Genomic DNA, 19,987 nt, shown 5'->3' with positions numbered 1-19,987 from the left:
CCCCTTTCCTCAGTGATCCACCTGGGTGACCTCATACCATCATTATGAAAGCAATAAGGAACCACACATGGAGTTTGAACAGGCACATGACAAAATAATCATGTGGACTGATTGGAGTGGGAAAATAGAGCAATAAACTATTAAAGGCCCAGTGTATACTGCTAAGGATAGCAAGGGTTTAAAAAAAAGTCAGAAACGATGTTTAACTGAGGGTCAACAGATAACAAGAGTGGAGTTCAAATTTAGAGCAATGTGGAGTCCACCTGTGCATCCCCATTCCCCCTGTCTCTCTGAGCTGGAGGGGCTCTGGAAGTGGTACTTGACATACTCCTGGATAATAGAGCTGGAAGAAAAGATGCTACAAGATTCATGAATTTTGGCGTTATCTGACTGAAAGGCTGTTGGGTTGGTTTATCTCTAGGCTAAAGAATCAAAATAAGGATGTGGAATTAGAATGATAAGAAGAAGGATAAGAAGAGGAGGAGGAGGAGGAAGGTAGTTCAACTTTTTGTTGCAGTTCAAGTCCCAGCCCAACCACTGAAATGAGATCTACAGAGATAAACCTCTCTTAGAATGTGCTAACAGGAAGTAGAAGCCATTTTAATCATTGAAAAACAGATTGGAAGAATTCTTTTTCTCATGCCTGCATCTGCCTTCATCCTGCCAGTGTTACCCACACTTGGACTAGAAAATTCCTAATTCTATCTCCTCTATTCCCTTTCGCATTCCGTCAGACATAGGCGCTCAAGTATTTTAGGCAAGTCCTCTATCAATTTAGCTCTATCTGTAGGCATATCAAGTTTCCTGGAACTTCTTTTTTTCCTAAGTTCATGATGGACAACAAACAAATAAACCAAAACCAAACCAAACCAAACCAAACCAACAAAAACAAAAGAAAACAAAAAATGAAAAACCTTAAAGCCAGAAGCAGTATCTGTCCCCAGAGTTGAGAGAGGACGCTGAAGCTATCTTAGTAAATTATAGAAATTAGAGCCCATGATCTCTGATAGAGAAACCCAGGGGCACAGCCTGCTCTGCAGGGTTACCGTTCTCATTTGCAATGTTCAAGTCTGAGACTACCTTTGTCTTAGGAACAAATTAGAAAAGGTTAGCAACTGTCCAGGGCGACCTCTGTTTGCAGAATCATGTACTAACAGTGTTCCAATGTTCCAGGTGAGTACAAGCAATGGAGCTAAATACTTGGGGCATATTAGTGTTCATCATTCACAACTTTATCATCCTTATCCTCAATATTAATTTCCTTTCCTTCCTTCTAGGTCTATCTCATTGTCTTGAAACAGGCTGACACAGTTAGGCTGGGCATCCAGCTCCTAGAATCTTCCCATTTCTATCTCCACAGCTGGGTATGTGTTATGTACCAGATATCTTTGTAGGTTCTGGGGAAATGGATTCATGTCCTCATCCTTGCCAGGCAAGCTATTGACTAAAGGGAGGGAGATATGGGCTATCTCCCTCCTTTTCATTCATTCATTTTCTCTAGTAACTTCAGGAGTATCTCAATGCCCTGCCCTAAAGGGAACATAACTTACACCATAAATCATTGCACAAAGATGTTCTTCTTGCTTTGAGCCCAAACCTCATCATCTCCTGAATCTAGGTTTATGGCAGTTTTAAATAATCACCTCTTTCATACCAATTCTTTGTATGCTTTCTCCAGGCTGATTTCTGTTCCTTAGAATCTTTTAGTTAGAAATGGTCTCAGGGAAGAAGCACTCTGTAAGTCAAAAGAAGGCCATGGCAAGAGTCTGGGACAGTGACAGAAATCTGAGCAGTAACTGGATTCAGCAATACTGTATGTTATTGCTCTGTTCTTTGTGCTCACTGTTGAGTTGCATTCACTCCTTCAAGCAGGGGAAGCCCCTGGATTATTCTATTACTGGAAACGGCATTCTGCTGCAGTGATGTGAGACAGGGTAGCCATAGGCAGGAAGAAGGGCATGAGGATACTTACTGAGAAGTCATCACTGGGGAAGAACAGAAGGTCCTGAAGAGGATCATCCCGATAGGTCTTTTCAAGTTCTTCAATGACGGTTTCATAATCCAAAGGCTCCAAAAGTCTGGGCTTTTCCTGCTGTGGGGAACAAAACAAAACAGAAAATAAAACAGAGTTAAGCATTATGCGTATCATCTCGCTTCTCTGTGACTGCTTCAGTTTCAGTTTTTAGCTGTCACTGAAGCATTGGTATCACAGGACATCACGCAGTCCTTCCAATATGGTTCCATACAGACGCCAGGAATTTTGAACAAAGCCCCAGAATGGAACAGGGATTATTTCCATATTTGAAATGAAGTGAGGAGACCCTAAAATACCTGGCCGCTGCCTGAGTAACTCAAACTACTGATGCAGAGGGAAGAGATGTTCAGGTAGACTTGATCTTCTCCACACTAGAAAGGGCTGCATACTTGCTCTGTCATGACAATGATCCACACAACTTGTGCTGAATCTGATACTCTGTGAGTCCTACCTAGGTCAGTTTACAAACGTTGGCAACATGATAGGAATCAAATTATTGCAGACCATCTTTGTTGTCAATGAAGCACAGATATTGTGTCAGGATTCCTTGGTTCTGAGCTTCTTTGCCTCTACAGGGAGAAGCCGGTCAGTCTCTACTAGGATATAACAATTCAACTATGTATACGTCATGGTGAAAATAGGTGAGCCTGAAGAAAATATGCAGAAAATCAAATGGTATTGAAATCCTGGATCCAGGTGAAGTGGTGCATCTGCCGAGAAGCATACTCCACTAGTGATAGAGCTAGTGGGAGAAGCAATGTGTCATTACAGAGTTGATGTGTTTGCTCCACACCAGACTAGATCACAAAGAGAGAAACATGGAGCCTTTCCCCTAAAGAAAGTATTACAAAAAGAAAGCCAAAGACACAATGAAAGGATCCCCTAATCCTTTTGTGAAGCATTTATGTAAATGAATGAAAAGACTGTTCCATACTTAGGGGTTCTTTTTTGGGGGGGTTCCTAGAAAGGTGAGGGGTCACCATGAAACCTGTATGCTAGTGTGATCCTGTAAATAGTAATGCCAGTAGTAACTGTCCTATCAAGCTCCTGGCCTCCCACGAGATGCCCCACCTCTGTAAAGCAGACTCCCCTAAGTTTCTATCCATGTTTTAAAAACAGCTAATGGCCTTCTTAAAATGGAAGTCAATTACTTTTGGATGATTTTCCAAATATTAGAAATATCAAAATGTGAACATCATGGACCAATAGCAGAGGTATCCATCCATTTTTCTGGATTGAAAGAAAAACAAACGAAAAAACACCATAAATGCTTAAGGAAACTGATGAGGTGAGTGTTCTTTCTGGAAGGCCCCATCAAGCGAACTGACTATACTTAGGTAGTAAAAATACAGAGCACTCCATGGGACATTTGATGGAGTTGAGTTGCCCAACACAGTGTGTTTTGTGACAATGATTGAAAACATTTCACATATTGGGGTAGAATTTATAGAGGGTCTATGGAAGCTTGGAAGCTTTCCCTAGAGCTGTGGCATTTTCATATATATATATATATATATATATATATATATGTGTGTGTGTGTGTGTGTGTGTGTGTGTGTGTGTGTGTAATTTCATTTACACTTATTTTCAGTTCAAACTTCCTTATTTCCCAGGCAAAAGCTAATTTTCAAGGGTCACAAATTGAGAAAGATTGTGTATCCAGTGTGTGCGCACGTGAGAGGATAAATACAGCTGTGCACTTGAAGTGGATGCTGGAGGTAGATGTGAGTATCTTCCTACATCACCGTCAACCATAGTTTCTGAGATATAACTGCTCAGTGAACCTAGAGGTCACCTTTCTTACCTGGACTGGATGGCCAGAGAGCTCCCAGGACCCCCTCCTGTCTCTGTCTCCTCAGTGCTGAGGTTAAAAACATACTGTGTGGGTGCAGGGAATCAACTCAGGTCCTCAGGCTTGAGCTGCAAGGACTTTGCCCACTAAGTATCTCCCAACTGCCCTTTTATATGGGCAGCCTCAGGTCTCAGTTTTTCTGTATTATCCCTGGTGCTGAACTACCTTTTTAGACTTTCAGAGGATAAAACAATCTGCTCTCTCCTCTCTGTCTCTCTCTTTGTCTCTGTCTCTCTCCCTCTCTCTATCTGTCCATCTATCTGTCTCTCCATCCATCTTTCTGATTTCTGTCTGTCTCTCCCTTTGACCTTACATTAATATGTATGTATAAAACACATAAAATCAAAGAAAAATGTATATTAAAACCAGTCAGAAAATGCTCATCTCTGCCATACACTGGTGGGTCATTCACATCCCTTTCCTCCACTAGCTTCAACTTCTAAGTATGCAATGCTAGTCCGTACTCATTGCAGTGCTCTGTGAAATGGTTGCTAAAGCCTTTCTCTTTTTTTATTGGAGACAGAGTTTCTCTGTGTAGCCCTGGCTGTCCTGGAACTCACTCTGTAGACCAGGCTGGCCTCAAACTCAGAAATCTGCCTGCCTCTGCCTCCCAAGTACTGGGATTAAAGGTGTGCATTACCACCGCCCAGCGTTTCTCTTTTTCTCTTTTAAGCCCCGTGTGAACAGGACTGCAGGGGTGTGTGTGCATTGCAACCCAGTGGTATAAATGGAAACAGTATGTCAGGAATGAGTTTCTACTATCTTGTTTCATTTTTAAAAATGTTATGTCTCATTAGTTCTGAACTTGCATGTTAATTCAGAAGACAGGGTTAAGGGGGTTAGTTTACTAAATAAAGAGCCTGCCTTGCAACACGAGGTCCTGAGTTTGACCCCGGAAGCTATGTTAAAAGTGCTGGGTATAATAGTTTGCCTACTTGCAATCTCTGCTTGAGGGTGGTAAGGATAGGAGGATCCTTGGCAATTGCTTGTCATGGGTAATTGTTGAGTAACAACCATTGTCTCAAAGGGCCCAGTAAAACACCTTGTCTCAAAGGAGATGATTGGCATCCCTGAAGATCACATCTGACACTGTCCATTGCCTCACATGCATACGTGTTTATACACACCTGTACACATAGCTACACTCCTCACAAGCTTGAATAAAGAAGAAATTGGAGGTAAAAGGATATTTCAGAGAAAACTTTTCACTGAAATACAAACTCTAGCTAAAAGTAATCTAATTCAAGTTGCTACAGTAGACACATCAGAGTTCCAGAGTCTAAAGTTACTGATACAACAATTTACAAATCAAATGACAAACTATTCTTCATAGATCAGTAAAGTATAGTATAGACTGTAAACATTTGTAAAGACACATTTTTATGTATCTGGCACATCAGGAAACTTGTGAATGATATCCCTCAGTCCTTTCTTATTGCATTGAGATTAGATATTACATTGAGATTATCTTGACATGAGGAATCTCAAATCTAGAATATATGCTCAGTAATCCTTGATTGAGGGACAGTAAAAGATTAGTAAACTTTTGTCTTTCCAGGGATTTTCTTAATGTGTATCACTCAAGATACCCCACTATTTGCAGTTTCTTAAAATATGATTTTAGCAAATAAATTGCATTAAGATGGCAATAGACAGAGCTTAGTTGGTGGAGCCCTTGCTGAACATGTGTGAGGCCATGCATTGCATCCACCACTGCATAGACTGGATGTGGTGATACAAGTCTATAATCCTAGCACTTGGGAGAAAGAGGAAACAGAGGTTCAAGGTCATCCCAAGCTAGGTTGGCGAGTTGAAAGCCAGTCTTGGATACAGAAAGGCTACAAGCAAATGACCCAAAACAGCACTATAGACTCTCCAGCACTTGGAAGTTGAGATTTGACAAAACCTGCATGGAGACTTTCTGTGTCTGTTGTGGTGAGAGTCCAAGGGTAGACAGGCAGCAGTTGTCTCTAAAGCAAGGGACCCATCTGCTCACCATCTTATTCAAAGAGAAAGACACACTCAGGGATGGTGGGAGCAGTTCTTTTCTCACTCTTGGCTCTGAGTAGAGATGCAGAGTGGAACAGGCTTTAACAAGGATCGAGCTGTCCCTCCTGAATTTAATGGACCCGTTTCTTTTGGAAATACACCAAGTGGAATAAGGCGTTGTGCCAAGATTACCCTGAATTGAATTGGGTTTTTATGGTGCTTTTTGCTCTTACTCTTTCTTGCAAATGAGTAATGAGTTTCATTAACCATTCTAAAGTCACTGCTCTTGGGAAAAGCACTCACCACCAGCACCTGTCATGCAGCAGGGGGATATTGCACCACCGTGGTAACAGGCCCTATTCTTCTTATGTACTATTAAGAGATTTGTTTGATCGGGTTCCCCAAATCCACAGCATCCTTCCAAATCAACTTTACAACCTTAGAATGGGCTCCTGTCACAAAAATAAAACTTTTCTTCCTCTGTACTTACCCACAACTTCTAATGGTGTGCTGACACAATGTCTAAGCCCAGAGTCGTGAAGCTAACATAGTAACAGTTCAGTCCATCAAGACTGTTCGACTGGCCTGAAACAAGTAGACTGACCATTTTTTAACTGGGGATTTTAATTTCTAGAGTAAAGGATCGCAGCACAAACATCTGGATTCTTTTCATCAGAGCAATTCAAAATCAATTGGGTGAAGAAAATAAGCATTTGAAATATGACTAAATTGCCAACCTTTCTCCAGAATAAAAAGTATAATCCAACTAGAAATTTACCTAGCCTATCTAGCCTTGATTTAGCTAAGTTCAAAGTCTATGGGAGGATGAGGCTGCAGGCTTAAACAGTGAGAATGCTTGCTTCACCCCCTATGAGCTATGAGACTTTGTGTGTGGTGATTATACTCCTCATACTTTAGTTTTTATGTTTGTAAAGTGACTCAGTAGAAGCTACATTAGAGGATGAAATGATGTTGTACTTACAATAATATTGTTTTCCTAAATATGAAGTAGATAAAGTCTAGTTTACTATTTGTACTTGTTGTAGATTGAAAGCACCTATAATGTATTTGTAATATGTATAGGACACACTTCAATAAACATGTGTTCCATAACTAAGTGTATATCTTTTCTTCCAGAATGAGGGATAATCTATATTCTGTATTAAGGAAATAAATACATATAAAATCCAAAAATGTATATAAGGATGTCTTCGCAACATTATCTTCCTTACAAGATGGAGAAATGTATTCAACTTCATCCAAGGGTTACAAGAAAGGTAGGTAAGGTTGGCAGTGGCCATTTCTAGCCAGTGAAGACACTAAAGTATAACCTTTCAAAAGAAGTAATTGTTGAGAATCATGGGTAATGGAGAAAGGGATATATCTGTAAGATGCTTTAGAAATGACATTAAGACTAGGAGAGAGTCTGAAATAAACCAGTGGGGAAATGTATACTACATGCCACAGATTTTCTAAATTCTTTAGTTCTTCATGAGAGTTAGTTAGCTGTCAATATTTTGCATATAATTGGGGTTTTTGTTGTTGCAAAACTAAGGAGGTAAGGCCCATGGTCTTCAAAAGGAAGAACAGAGGTACTTTCTCAAGGTGAGCAGTTCAAGGTAATCTAGATGATATTTGTAGATCTACCCAGAAGTTTAGAACTGCAATCTTTACTACTTAGGTTTCTAAGAAGTCATTAGGTTGCCAGGACATGACCTGATTCTGAAATTATGAGATGAAGTCTATGAAGCAATGAGAACTTATTAAAAACTGCTTTATCTATAGTTTCTAATAAAAACAAAATGCTTATTTATTATCATTCAGTGAAGATAAGAATAAATATTATGTAATAGAATAACTACACTGACTTTAAAACTATAAAGAAAACTAATTATATAGACTCAAACATCAATAGTTTATTGCATTGGGGTGTTACTGGAATATTTAGGATGTTGTTGTTTTTATGTTTTTGGAAGAACATGTGTTGCTTTCATCATGGTAAAAGGATAAACTTGGTTCTTCAAAAGAATCAAGCCTTCATTAAACACTGGGGAGTTATTTGACTTTAAAATTGTTTACCCTTTGAAAATCCACCAGAGAGGAAGCCCAGAAATATCACAGTGGGGCTTCACATAGAATTTCAACCACTAACAGATTCAAGTAATTACAACAAAAGATACACAAAACACTGGGGAAAAGAGACCAGAGAAAATAATTACAGATTGGGCATGTGGTTCTAGAAGCTCATGCCAGCAAAACAGAGAAGCACAATTAGGGATTTAATAACTGAACTATTTTTAGCTTTGTAGGGAGCCACAAACATCTGGTGAGTTACTTACACACTGTCTTGAAATGGTGGTTGTAGCAAAGGATTCCAAATGGAATCTCTAGTGGGAAGTTTTACCTACCAGCTCTGTGACTTGAGCAAGCCATAGGAATCTTGGCTAAAGTTAATCAGGGTGGATAAAAGGGCATGTTGTTGTAAATATCAAGGACATAAAATATGTCAGCATAGTAGATAAACCACTAGATACCAGCAAAGTATAGACTTGTTTTATTTAAAAAGTATCCTACCCAAAGCTTTATACTTAAATCAAGACCAACCAACCAGCAATCATACAGAGGACATTGAATTTTTTCATTTACCAAGATATGTACTGTATTTTATATTTGTTATCTAAATTTCCCTTAAAATTCTATTAAAAATGAACAATTCTAAACAAAGAAAAAATTAATAAACTCAAATGAAAAGTGATTCGGGTCTCTCTCTAATGCCCTTTAGGAAAAAGAAGGTGAGTTTCCTAGATATGCCTATTACCAATCCAGCATAACTTTCAGAGTCTGTCTTTTCTCTTCCTGAAAAATAAATAGCCTGGAAAATATTTTCTTTTGTATTTATACATTCAGATCACAAGAAAACGATCAGATTCATAATTGGTTCAAAATTAAACAAGTTAGCTTTGCAGATACAAATTTCCAGAAAAAGATCAATGTCGTAAAAACTATGCTTCGGATTTCATTCTGTAGCTCTAAGTACACACATAGAAATAAGCCTGTCCACTGCAGGGAGCTGTGGACCTGGCAAGGCTGGCAGGATCAGGAAAGCAGAACTGCGACTGCAGTTAGCCCTTGCTATTGGGAGGCTGTGCACTCAAACCTGGCTTCTACAGTGCAAGTGTTATCAGAGGAAGTGAGCCTCTGGGACTCCCTACTGGGTCGCTCTTGTTCTCTTGTTCTACATTAGCTATTCCTGGTTCTCACGAAAACATGGTCTCTTCAAAGAAATGGTATGAAAAGAATTCCCTGCCCCCGCATGCTTGAGAAGTTTCATGATCTTTCTGTGTCACACTGTGTATCCTGTGATGCTACTTGGGAATTGCCAGTCTTCTTTGATTCCCCTCCCAATATATATATTTACATATATATATCTGATATATATATCTTCTATATATCTGAAGTTTTACTTTCATATCCTCTCATCTACTGACATAACATATTATATATATATATATATATATATATATATATATATATATATATATATATATCTTTTTGAGGGTATGTAGTTAATATTGGACTAATATAACTATTAATACAGGAAAACGAGCAAAAAAATTTATTTAAGGACCAGTATAATAGGCTCTATTAGCACTCAGGAGAATTCAGAAAGCAAAGAGCTCTCGGTGACCATTCATAGGCTATTTAGAAGAATCCTAAAATAATCATAATCATCATTATCATTCCTATCTTTAGTTCATCATTATACAAACAATATAGTGGTCAACTAATTACAGTGTTTGGCTGGAGGGATGGCACAGTGGTTAAGAGCACTGACTAGTTTTCCAGAGGACCCAAGTTTAATAACCCACATTGTAGTTAACAATGGTCTCTATCTTCATTCCCAGGGGATCCAATAGTCCCTTCTTGTCTCTACATGCACTGCACACCTGGGGTTCACAGACATACACGCAAGCAAAGCAAAAATATATATAAAATAAAAACTGAAATATAAACTAAAATAACAAATGAACTTCTGGGTTATCAAGATAACTCGCTAGTAAGGCATAATGGTACACACTTGGGAGGCAGAAGCAGGTGGATTTCAGTGGGTTCAAGGGCAGCATGGTCTACACTGTGAGTTCGAAGACCAGTGTTACATGATGAAACCTGAGAGGGCACGCGTGTGTGTGTGTGTGTGTGTGTGTGTGTGTGTGTGTGTGTGTTAAATTTCTTAGAAGAAATTAAAGGTCCAAATGAACAAGAGTTCTTTAGAAACTAAGAGAAACCAGGGTCTTTGGCTTTAATGAGACCAGAATGGAGCCAACGTCTACATGGTTTGTGTTTAAAACAAATGGGAAGATTGGAGAGAGCCCTCACAGCTGCATCTGAGGCTGCAGCTGTCACCCTGTGGTCGTGTGACAGATTTAATTCAGCCTTTCATCAGGAGGAGTTCCACTGGATAACATCTCAGAAGCTCAAGCTTCAGAAAACAAGGGCAGCTTTTCTAACTGGAAAGGAAATGATTAAGTAAGGAATAAGCTATCTTGTGCTGACCCTTTAACCCCCTCTCTGTCTTGAACCACATGAGTTTCATGAGAATGGAAAAACACTAGCTAAAATCAAAGTTAAGAACCACCCAGCTGGGCAGACTCAGCTTAAGCTGAGTTTTGAAATGGTTCCCTTAGCAACCAAGGCAGACAGATCATAGATGAAATCAAGCAGTGGTCACCCTTTGAATATGATTTCATTTTAGAAATGTGAATGAATATCAACCTGATAAAATATATAAAGTTTTAGCAAATATGGTCAGTTTTTCATATTTAGTATAATTTCATTAGAAACCAAAGACAAACCAGTGTTAAAGAATTTATCAAGCAAGAGATACTCTCAAATTGAAATTACATCTGCAGTCTTATTTTTACTTTAGAGACTTGGTAAATAATAGGCCCCTCTCGTATGTACTGCTAACCCCACATATATCTTTAGAACATGTCAAATGCCCAGTTTCCGTATAGCAAATGAAAATTTAAATCAAGAACAGTAAATGCTTCTCTACACAATGGTGGTACTTACAAAGATATAGAAAATATCCAATAAGACTTAAATCAAATTAAATTACACGTCTCATTTACTTTTCTAGAAACACTTGAAAGATAATAAATATCATTAAAAATACATCACAAGCCAATTACGAGCCTGCCTGACATGGGGGAAATTAATGTTTCTGCACAAGCTGCAGGGAACTTTAAATTAATTTATAGGAGGTCTGTGATAAAAGCCACTGCCAGCTTATACTCTAACACCATCTTAATACTTTGACAGTGGCACAAACTTTCACCCACATGTCAAGTTGGTATCTGTGTGTATAAGGTGTGTATATACATACACAGTGGCATACATTGAATGTGAACAATTCTTCTGACTCAATTTCACGTATTCAGCAAACTTCCAAATATAAACCCCTTCTTCACAGTCTCTTCTTTAAAGATTAGTCATGATGGGTCTGACTTCTCTGACGTCTGAGGCCTCTGAGTGTCTGCTTGTCTGAGTCAATGGGAATGGAGCCCCAGGAGGGCCCGTTTAACCTTGCCCTCTGGAGTTCACAGTCTTGAGTGAAGGGATGGCAGTGGTGAGGAAAGAGGTAGAACCTGTACATCGGTGGGGCTGAGCCTCTCAGAACTGTCTATTGCTTGCCTCTGCCTCAGTGGCCTTGCTCCTTCCTCTTCTTTCTACACACTACTTTCAGTGCCCTTCTCTGGACTGTGTGAGTAGATTTCAAATTCTTGCCATGAAAGACATCTAATCTGTACTACCAGGAGTAGTCCTCGTAACAGAGGCCTATCACTTCCCAAGTTTAGTTGGATGTGAAGGCTCATGTGCAATTCTTGCAGCTGATGACTTCTGCTTTTGGAATGCAGGAATTCAACAGTTGTGCATTACGGATACATCCCAATATCATTTCATACTGTGAAAAATGTACCCTAGGTGTCATGGGCACTGAGTATAAAAGGCTTCAGTAACTTTTTGACTTTCCAAGGTCATACATGAAGAGCAGCTTTAACCTCTAATTTTCTACCAGGATAAATTCACCCGACCATCACTTTCCTAAGAGATAACAAAAGTAGTATATGGCCACTTTTGCTTTCAGTGCTGACAGTCACAGGCTATAATTTAGCTCTCCCTAAGAGGTACCTCTTTGTTCTCGGGGTGCTGGCAGATCTCTTTGGTTTATAAAAGCATCTGGAAGCTATACCCAGGCTTGGGTCACTTTGTTTTGTTCTATGATTTTTATCTCAGGAGACCCATTTGGCGTGACTCTTATATTAAGACTACTTCATACATGTTTGCTTACAGTAAAAAAAAAAAAAAAAAAAAACACAGCCACATCAAAATACTTAATAATAGTAACAATAGCCACTGTCATTTTAGAATAAGTTTACCATAAATAATAAATGACATGGGCTATGATACACATTAATACCCTCTCTCATTGTGAACAGATCTTAATTCTAGAAGAGATCATCACAGTTGAGCATTTTTCCCCAAACAGTTGATCCACAGATTCTGAAAACGTGTACAACCTGACCAGTAAGTTTATGGAAGGGTTGATATTTCAGTCCAGTTCACCTTGAAGACTGTGGTCTACTCTGTCAACAATTTGGATTTGCAAGGGCCAAAATACCAAAATTTATTTTCCTGTCGGAAGATTCTAGAATAGATCTATAATTTTGGGAACTATTGCTGCCCACTTAGCTATTTTCTTTTAAACAGTGAGGAGAAGTAGATGTCTGAACAATGGCAAGAAATCACTGGGTTCCTCAGGAAAGAGATTGTCAGGATTGGAAGACTTTATTTATAGGTGTGCCAGAGGAAGATAAAGAAAATGAAAAGGTAGACTCAGAATCTCTGCATTGAAAACAGATCATACCATGAGAATCCAGGTTAGAAATTGCCACGATGTGAGGAAATCCTGTGTTTGTGTGTATGTATGGAGTATGGACATGCCCATGAAGGTCTGTGTATATTTGTATGAGGGCATGTGTGTGTGTGCATGTGTATGCTCAAGTAAGTGGTAAATGCCAGGTGTCTTCTTTAACTGCTCATTTTGAGAGAGTAACTTTCCCACCAACGTCACCTCAGTGAGTTCCAGTCTCTACTGCCAGCCTAACCTGGGTACTAATGTTTACACAGCAAGTGCTTTAGTCATTGAGGCATATACTCAGCCCTCCAGAGAACGTTAAAAAATAAATTCACAAGAAAAGATCATGACCTCAGTTCCCATGTGCTGTGAACCCTCTCCTCTAACAAATGGTCAACAGCACACTCCGTAGACAGCTGGTTCTTTCCTGCATTATCTCTTCTCTTTCCCACACACAGTCAACCTTGAGGGAAGGGTGGTCGTCCTTTGTTCTCTGACAGGCTCCCCTCCCAACCAATTTGGAGCCAGCCCTTCTGCAGCTCCCTGGCACCTAAGTTACCGTCCCTATCTCTGACATCCACTTAGACCCCTCTGATTTGCCTTCACATAAGCTCTTAGGCTGCATCAAGTTTCAAAGCACAGTTCTCCTTTTTTGTGTGTGCACTGACTGAGTTCAGAAGTCCCGGTCACTCCTGCTTCTTGGTTTTCTTTCAAAGTATCCTTTTGTGAGTTTCATCCTGGTAATCTAGATTTGTTTTAATCCTTCTCCAGTCTCCTTTTTTTATTGCCCAAGCATTGCCCTGTCCAATGGTAGGGTGGCTTGCCTAATATGAGCAAGGCCTTGGGTTGGGTCCCCAGGGCCACAAGAAAATGGAAAAGAAATGTTAGCACATCACTCCTGGGATGTCAGTTGTACTTCCTTGTTGCTAACTAGCTCCTTACACAGCAGCCTAAATAGATACCTCACTCTATATGCTCCTATGCAACAAACAGTAACAGAAAAGGAGGGTATGTGACCAGGAAGGAGATGACTCACATTGGCCTGCGAGTTATCCTGGATACGTACTCTAAAGCCTACCCAAAAGAAATCACAATAATGCAATGTACTGTGATGAATGTAGGAAATCATTGAAAACCCCTTCAATTAGTGTCTCTGCTTGTAGATTTCACTTCCTAAAGTGCTCGCAGGCAACATTCTTAGGGAAAGGACAAACTGTCATGCAAACCCAAGCTTTTCCAAGACACCCTGCAGATTCATAATCCACAAGCCAGGGGTAACTTTAAAACAGTGAATCACAGTTATTTTTAAAACTTCCACATTTGCTTCTGACTGTACAGATGATGGACATAATAACTGAAATTAATCCTGGATTTGATCTTTCCAAATTAGGCCATGAAACTGACAAAGGAAATGATAGTTTCATCAAGATTTCCTATGCAGCCAAGATCATATTAAATAATCTCGACTAAAAACTAAAAATAAACATACAAATGCAGCTTATGAGAAAATTATCAACTGGAGGGCAGCGCACACACAACTCTATGATTCAGAGATGTAAGTTGGTGGTGATGTCTCAATAAGTTTCATTTCTCCTGAACGTTTCTCATAACATAGTACTGTCTAACCCAGTGGTTCTTACACTTCATGTTGGGCCCCTTTAATATACTTCCTCAAGTTGTGGTGATTCCCCCGACACCATAAAATTATTTTCATTACTACATCCTAATTGTACTTTTGCTACTGTTACGAATCATATTATACATACCTAATATGCAGGATATCTGATATGTGACTCCTGTGAAAGGGTCCTTAGCCTCCCCTACCCCACAAGGGGTCATGACCCACAGGTACATTGCCTATGGAAATATGGACCCAAATATATGAAGGTAATTCTTGGCCAATGCATCTGAAAGTTGGGCAAATAAGCTAAGCTTCCAAACAATTTCATTTAAAGAAGGCTGTATTTATTTATTTATTTATTTATTTGAGGTGCTGAGGGTCTAACTCAGTGTTTTTGCAAATGTTAGGCCAACTATATAGTATTCAGCTACACTTGAAGTACTCAAAATAACTTTAAAAATCCAACTTTAAAAAACACAACTTTAACTAAACTTTGAAAGACACAATGCGCAAAACCCATAGTCTGGTTCTGGAAAGTACACTACTTGGAAGACATAGAAGTCCTGGTTCTTAATAAGTATTCTTGATTAATATGAAATTGGGCGAACTTTAAACTTGCCTCAGAGCAAAGACTGAATGTGGTGCCAACGTTCACATGATCATGCAAAGGAAAAGAAAAGATAAAAAGCAATGGTGGCGATTATATCCAATAATCATCATCGTCCTTTCACTGTAATACATAACAATAGTTATGAAAATTTAAAGGCATCATTTTTATTTTAATTCCCTAGCATGACTTTAAGTCTCCATGAATGATTTGCATCTTCTTTACCACCTCTTCAGGAGGCTCTGACGGCAACCTAGGGGTGTGATTTACTGTTTAGAAGCTGAGTTTAAATGTGCAGGGGAAGTTCCATCTGGGTGGGTTTCTGTTAATCTGGGAATACACAGATGAGGAGACGACACACGCTTTTTGAGTCAGGCCCCATCTCATCCACACAGAGAATTTTGCAACCCTGGAGCACCAGACAGTCAACACAACCCAGTATATTTACTGAGTAACTGTGTTACCAAATTGCTTCTTAGATCATGACAGAATCACCTGCACCTCTGTGGCTTTAACAGAGCCACAGAGAAGAAGCCTGCACTACAGTTGTATCCCTTTCCCCCTTGTCCTTAGAAATAACAATACTTAAATACTTAAAAAAATAATAATTTTACCTTTCTTTCATCTTTCAAACTATGCTCAGAAGAGACGCGTGTAATTCTAACTCACACTCTTAAGACATTAGACAAACATTTCAGAAGAGGAAACAGAGGTTCAGAGTGATTTAAATAATCTGCATGTGAATGCAAAGAGAGAAAGCATCAGAATGACCCTGAGATACCCCCTTCTCACAAGGTCTCCTCTAATTACTTATTTCATTTTCTTGGAGTCTGCTTTCCAAAAATTATCTTAGGATAATACTTCAGGATGGATTGAACAATTCTCTCCTCAGTAGGAAGAGAAAGCCGGTGGAAGTAGATATCCCTATCTTAGGCAGACCGAAACCAGGCAACTGTAGCAGGAAAGTCCCTAGTGCCTTTCACAGAAGAAAGCTAATCACTGTATGAATGATCTTAATTAAATCTGAATGCATTGCTACTGAGTGCTGTGGGGAAACACAGGTCCGAATTGGCTCCTTCTCCCCTGGTACTCAGTAGCAATACATTCAAATTCAATTAAGATAATTCATAGAGTGATTAGCTTCATTATACTTCGAGACACTGGGGACTGTCCGCTTGCCAATAGGGTATGTGTGGTGGATGTAAGATAGACACACTCTTCTCCTGTGTGTTGTCTCTTTTAGTGGAAACAAAAAGTAAATCCTGTAGTGACTTAACCCAAAGTGCTTCTAAACACCAAAAGAGATGTAGCAGGAGAATTGTGCTCCCTGGACTGCTCTGAAGGTTGAAACCATTACACATCAAGAGAAGTTTGGAAACAATTATTCTCTTTAGCAGACTAAGAATAAACAGCTGAGGATGCTTTTATGGAGCTGGTAGAGTGGACTCAGATTTCTCACAAATGGAGAGCAAATTCTGTGGGCAAACCCAGGCCACAGGCCTGAGGAACAATGCCAAGGGACATGATTGTTTGATTTGCCTTATGCAGATATAGACTACAGAGATAGATGACGAACATTTAACATAATGCCATCCCCACAGGCCAGACTGCTAGTAAACGAAGTTCCTTTTAAATGGCCATCAGACTATTTTAGTATAAAGAAAGCCACACATATATGTATAGGTGTGTATGTATATGTACATGCACATGTATCTGATGTGTGTGATTCAGAGTCACATGGTTTTATTAGGTTTTTCATTTTCTTTTTTCTTTTTTTTTTAAACCCCTTGAAAAGCCATTTTCAACCAGACAATCAGTCTTTCCCACCCCAAGAACACTTGATGGGAGTTGTCTTCCAGAGTAGCTGCCACCAAGACCTCATAAATAAGAGACAGGGACGTTGCTATATGTCTAACAACATGCAGAAGAACCCACCCAATAAGGATGCCCAGATCCCAAGTGACCATGACTTTGAGGTTGAGGGTGCCTGATCTGAAGATGTCAAACAGAATCTGAACAGCCGTGTGTAATGATCAACCTTCCAAAAAGGACCTATTCAATTAACATTGCTGCAACCTTTTCCATATATGCTGAACCTTCCCTGTTACAGGGGGTGCCTTGGCAACTGGCTACCATTGAATTCTATGGAATTCTAGATGTGTATCTGTAAGGACATGTGTCCATCCATATGTTTCCTTTCATTTTGCAAGAATAAAAAGGAAGAACCATTTTCATGGTACAATAAAATCTTTCTGACCCTTTATACTCTCTTCCCTGATTCTATTGCTAGAATTCTTTACCCTTTCCTTCATGGTTTGAATCATTCTTTCTAAGAATGTTAAAGTAAATTAGTGGTACATGATAAAAATAGAACACCAATATTTATAAAAAAAAAAGTATAGTTGAAAACAAATAAGTCTGTTGGGGTCTTAATTCAGGGAACTGCAGACTATGTTCAGAGAAAGGCTGAGTGGAGAGTCTCAGCTCATGCCTATAACCCTTGTTCAGAAGCTGACGCAGAAGGAATGCTGAGAGTCCAAATCAGCCTGGATTCCATAGTAATTGCAGAGCAGCTAGATAACAGTGTAATCTCAGAACTATAAACCCCAAACTCAGACCAAAATCTAAATCTAAAAGCAAACAAACAGAACCAAGAGAAACAATTTCGGAAATAATGGTACATAAATTTTACAATAACCCGAGGTAAATTTCTATTCCTCTAGTAATGTTCACATTTAATCCAGTGTCAGTATTTTTCAGTTACCTGAAGTTTGAAAACAACAAAATAAATATTATTTCAAAATAAATATTCAAGTTTTTAAAAAAGGCTATTTTTAAGGCAAACAGAATCTTCTACTGTGTAAAGCTGTATACGTCCAGTAACTTGTAGAAGCGTGCTCTAAAGCATAGCATTTTTCCAAGAAAGCATGGGCAAAAAGATGAGCAGTCAGCTCAGATACCTACAGCACCAACCCTGTGGATTCCTTCTGGGTTCACTCTCTTCACTGTTCGCCTCCTCTTCCAAAATTCCTTTCCTCGGAAGCTCATCATATGCCTTGAAATCGAGTGATAAAATATTTGAAAACTACCGATGTCCTTACACCTTTTCTTCTGAGGCCTCGCTGAGCTGGTTGAACAAATCTCTCCACTCCCCTAAGAAGGGAAGTGCTCATGCTACATCTATGTGCTCAACAGAAAGGAAAGGCAAACCCACAAGTCACCACTTCCTGTGAGCAGCTAACTACCAGCTGTTGAACTGCTGTTCTCATGCAGAAGTTCTCTGTAGCCACCTTCTTTAATACAAGACAGTGAGATAGACCACTGATCATCTGTATGAATGGTTCTAAACAGAACTCAGCCTCTATGTAACCTTTGATATCTAGCACATGGGCAGACCCATGCTAGGATGTGTTAGCAGTCTGCGGACATATCATTTGATTATTTTTCTGGTGTAAGATCTATTTTTATTTTCGTGGCTGGAAAATAGTATTTTACAACTTTATTTTTTTTTCTTTCACTCATAGACCCACTGACTGGAACAGTCTCAACTGTTCAGAAACTGCCAAGCCTGTCAGGGATCATTAAGTCGAGAAATGTTTTGTGGGTTTTCCTAACTATGGAACTCCAGATTCCTGACTCACAATTTTAAACAAATAGGCAAAGCACCTTATAAGAATCCCAGAGTAATCTCAAGAAACTCTGAAGCAACTTCCTCCCTTTCTAATCTTTGCATATGTCTGTCTTCTATTCCTCTTTAGGCGCCACAGTTCTGAATCCTGGATTCCCTCCCATGCCTCAGCTTTTGTAATCTAAAACTAGGGTTTTTGTTTTTTGTTTTGTTTTTGTTTTTGTTTTTGTTTTACAGCTACCGGGCTGTAGCGTGAGGCTAGAGTTTTAAACTCATCCTGAGTGGAAAATATGATTGTATCATTTTTCTGTCCCTTTAGCTCTTGAACACAGCTTTCCTTAAAAAAAAAAAAAAAAAAAAAAAGAGCCATTACCAAAGTGGATTTGGGGATTTCAGCTGGACTGACCTCATGGTGACTGCAAAGGAGTGGGAAAACAATAGCACAGTAGACCCTGACCCATGGGATAGATCACTAAGGAGTTCTAAAATTTACATCACCAGCATCCTGTGGCATCTTGTCACATTCTAAGTCCGTTTTCAGAAATGTGTTGGAAAACAAAAGTAACAAGGACAGTGAACAAGAATCATTGATTAAGAGAAGCCAATGGTCCAATCGGAAGAAGTCACGGTCAAGTTCATCAGAAAAATACTACAACCTTGATTCCATTATGTAATAAGAATTGATTAAACACTATTTTTAAGCATTGTTGGACTTTATGACATATCCCCTCATTTTAAGAAGCTGGGTTGGACAGAGGATATCCTTAGAGTTTGCAGAACTTGGGGGCGCTGTATAGCAATGTCCTTCTTAAGAAAGTTTTGAATAATAGGTAAGTACCAAGAAGGTGAACACAGGTGAGGACATGAACAGGCATCAGGGGAGAATGGTCAGTATCATGAAGGCTCATGGTCCTTGGCTAATTGGACAGCCTTTTTAGGTCCTCCTTTTCCTCATTTGTAAGACAGACATGACATAATCACTACTTTGTAGAAATTATAAGGATAACTGGGGAAATTTAAAATAGTCAATATATTACCTTGCTTGTTGTATCATAAGTACAGTTATTAACTAGCACAGAGGCTTAAGGGTAGAGTTAAACAAACTACTAGGAATATTAGGATAAAAGCCAAGGTTACGGAGAGGCAAGAGTTAAATAGGAGGAGTAGGAATGATTGAAAATTGAAGCAGAAATGATTCCTTTATGAATGAGTGTCAACATCAAGAAAGTTCCTACTGTGTCTGAAAATGATAGTGACTACTGAGAGATTACAAAATATTAATTAAAAAGGTATTTAGGAGGATTGTCATTTGGCAGCTATAAACTATCCAGAGACT

General features: G+C 39.2%; 1 protein-coding gene across 12 annotated transcripts in view; it reads right to left on the bottom strand.

Annotated features, from left to right (window-relative positions):
* Positions 1-19,987, bottom strand: part of Dock10 (dedicator of cytokinesis 10) — a 263,483-nt gene that overhangs the window by 156,414 nt on the left and 87,082 nt on the right. For 6 of the 12 annotated variants that reach the window (XM_052192769.1, XM_052192771.1, XM_052192765.1 and 3 more), the window contains exon 2: positions 1,973-2,092. In XM_052192769.1, coding sequence (XP_052048729.1) covers positions 1,973-2,092 — 120 coding nt within the window. Of the gene's footprint in view, positions 1-1,972; positions 2,093-17,987; positions 18,222-19,987 lie in introns of those variants that run through there. The other 6 variants (XM_052192773.1, XM_052192776.1, XM_052192770.1 and 3 more) reach the window with 4 other exon arrangements.

This window comes from Apodemus sylvaticus, chromosome 9 (assembly GCF_947179515.1).
Source record: "Apodemus sylvaticus chromosome 9, mApoSyl1.1, whole genome shotgun sequence".
NCBI classification, from domain to species: Eukaryota; Metazoa; Chordata; class Mammalia; order Rodentia; family Muridae; genus Apodemus; species Apodemus sylvaticus.
Note: the sequence above shows the minus strand (reverse complement) of the source record. Positions and strands in the feature narration are given on the sequence as shown.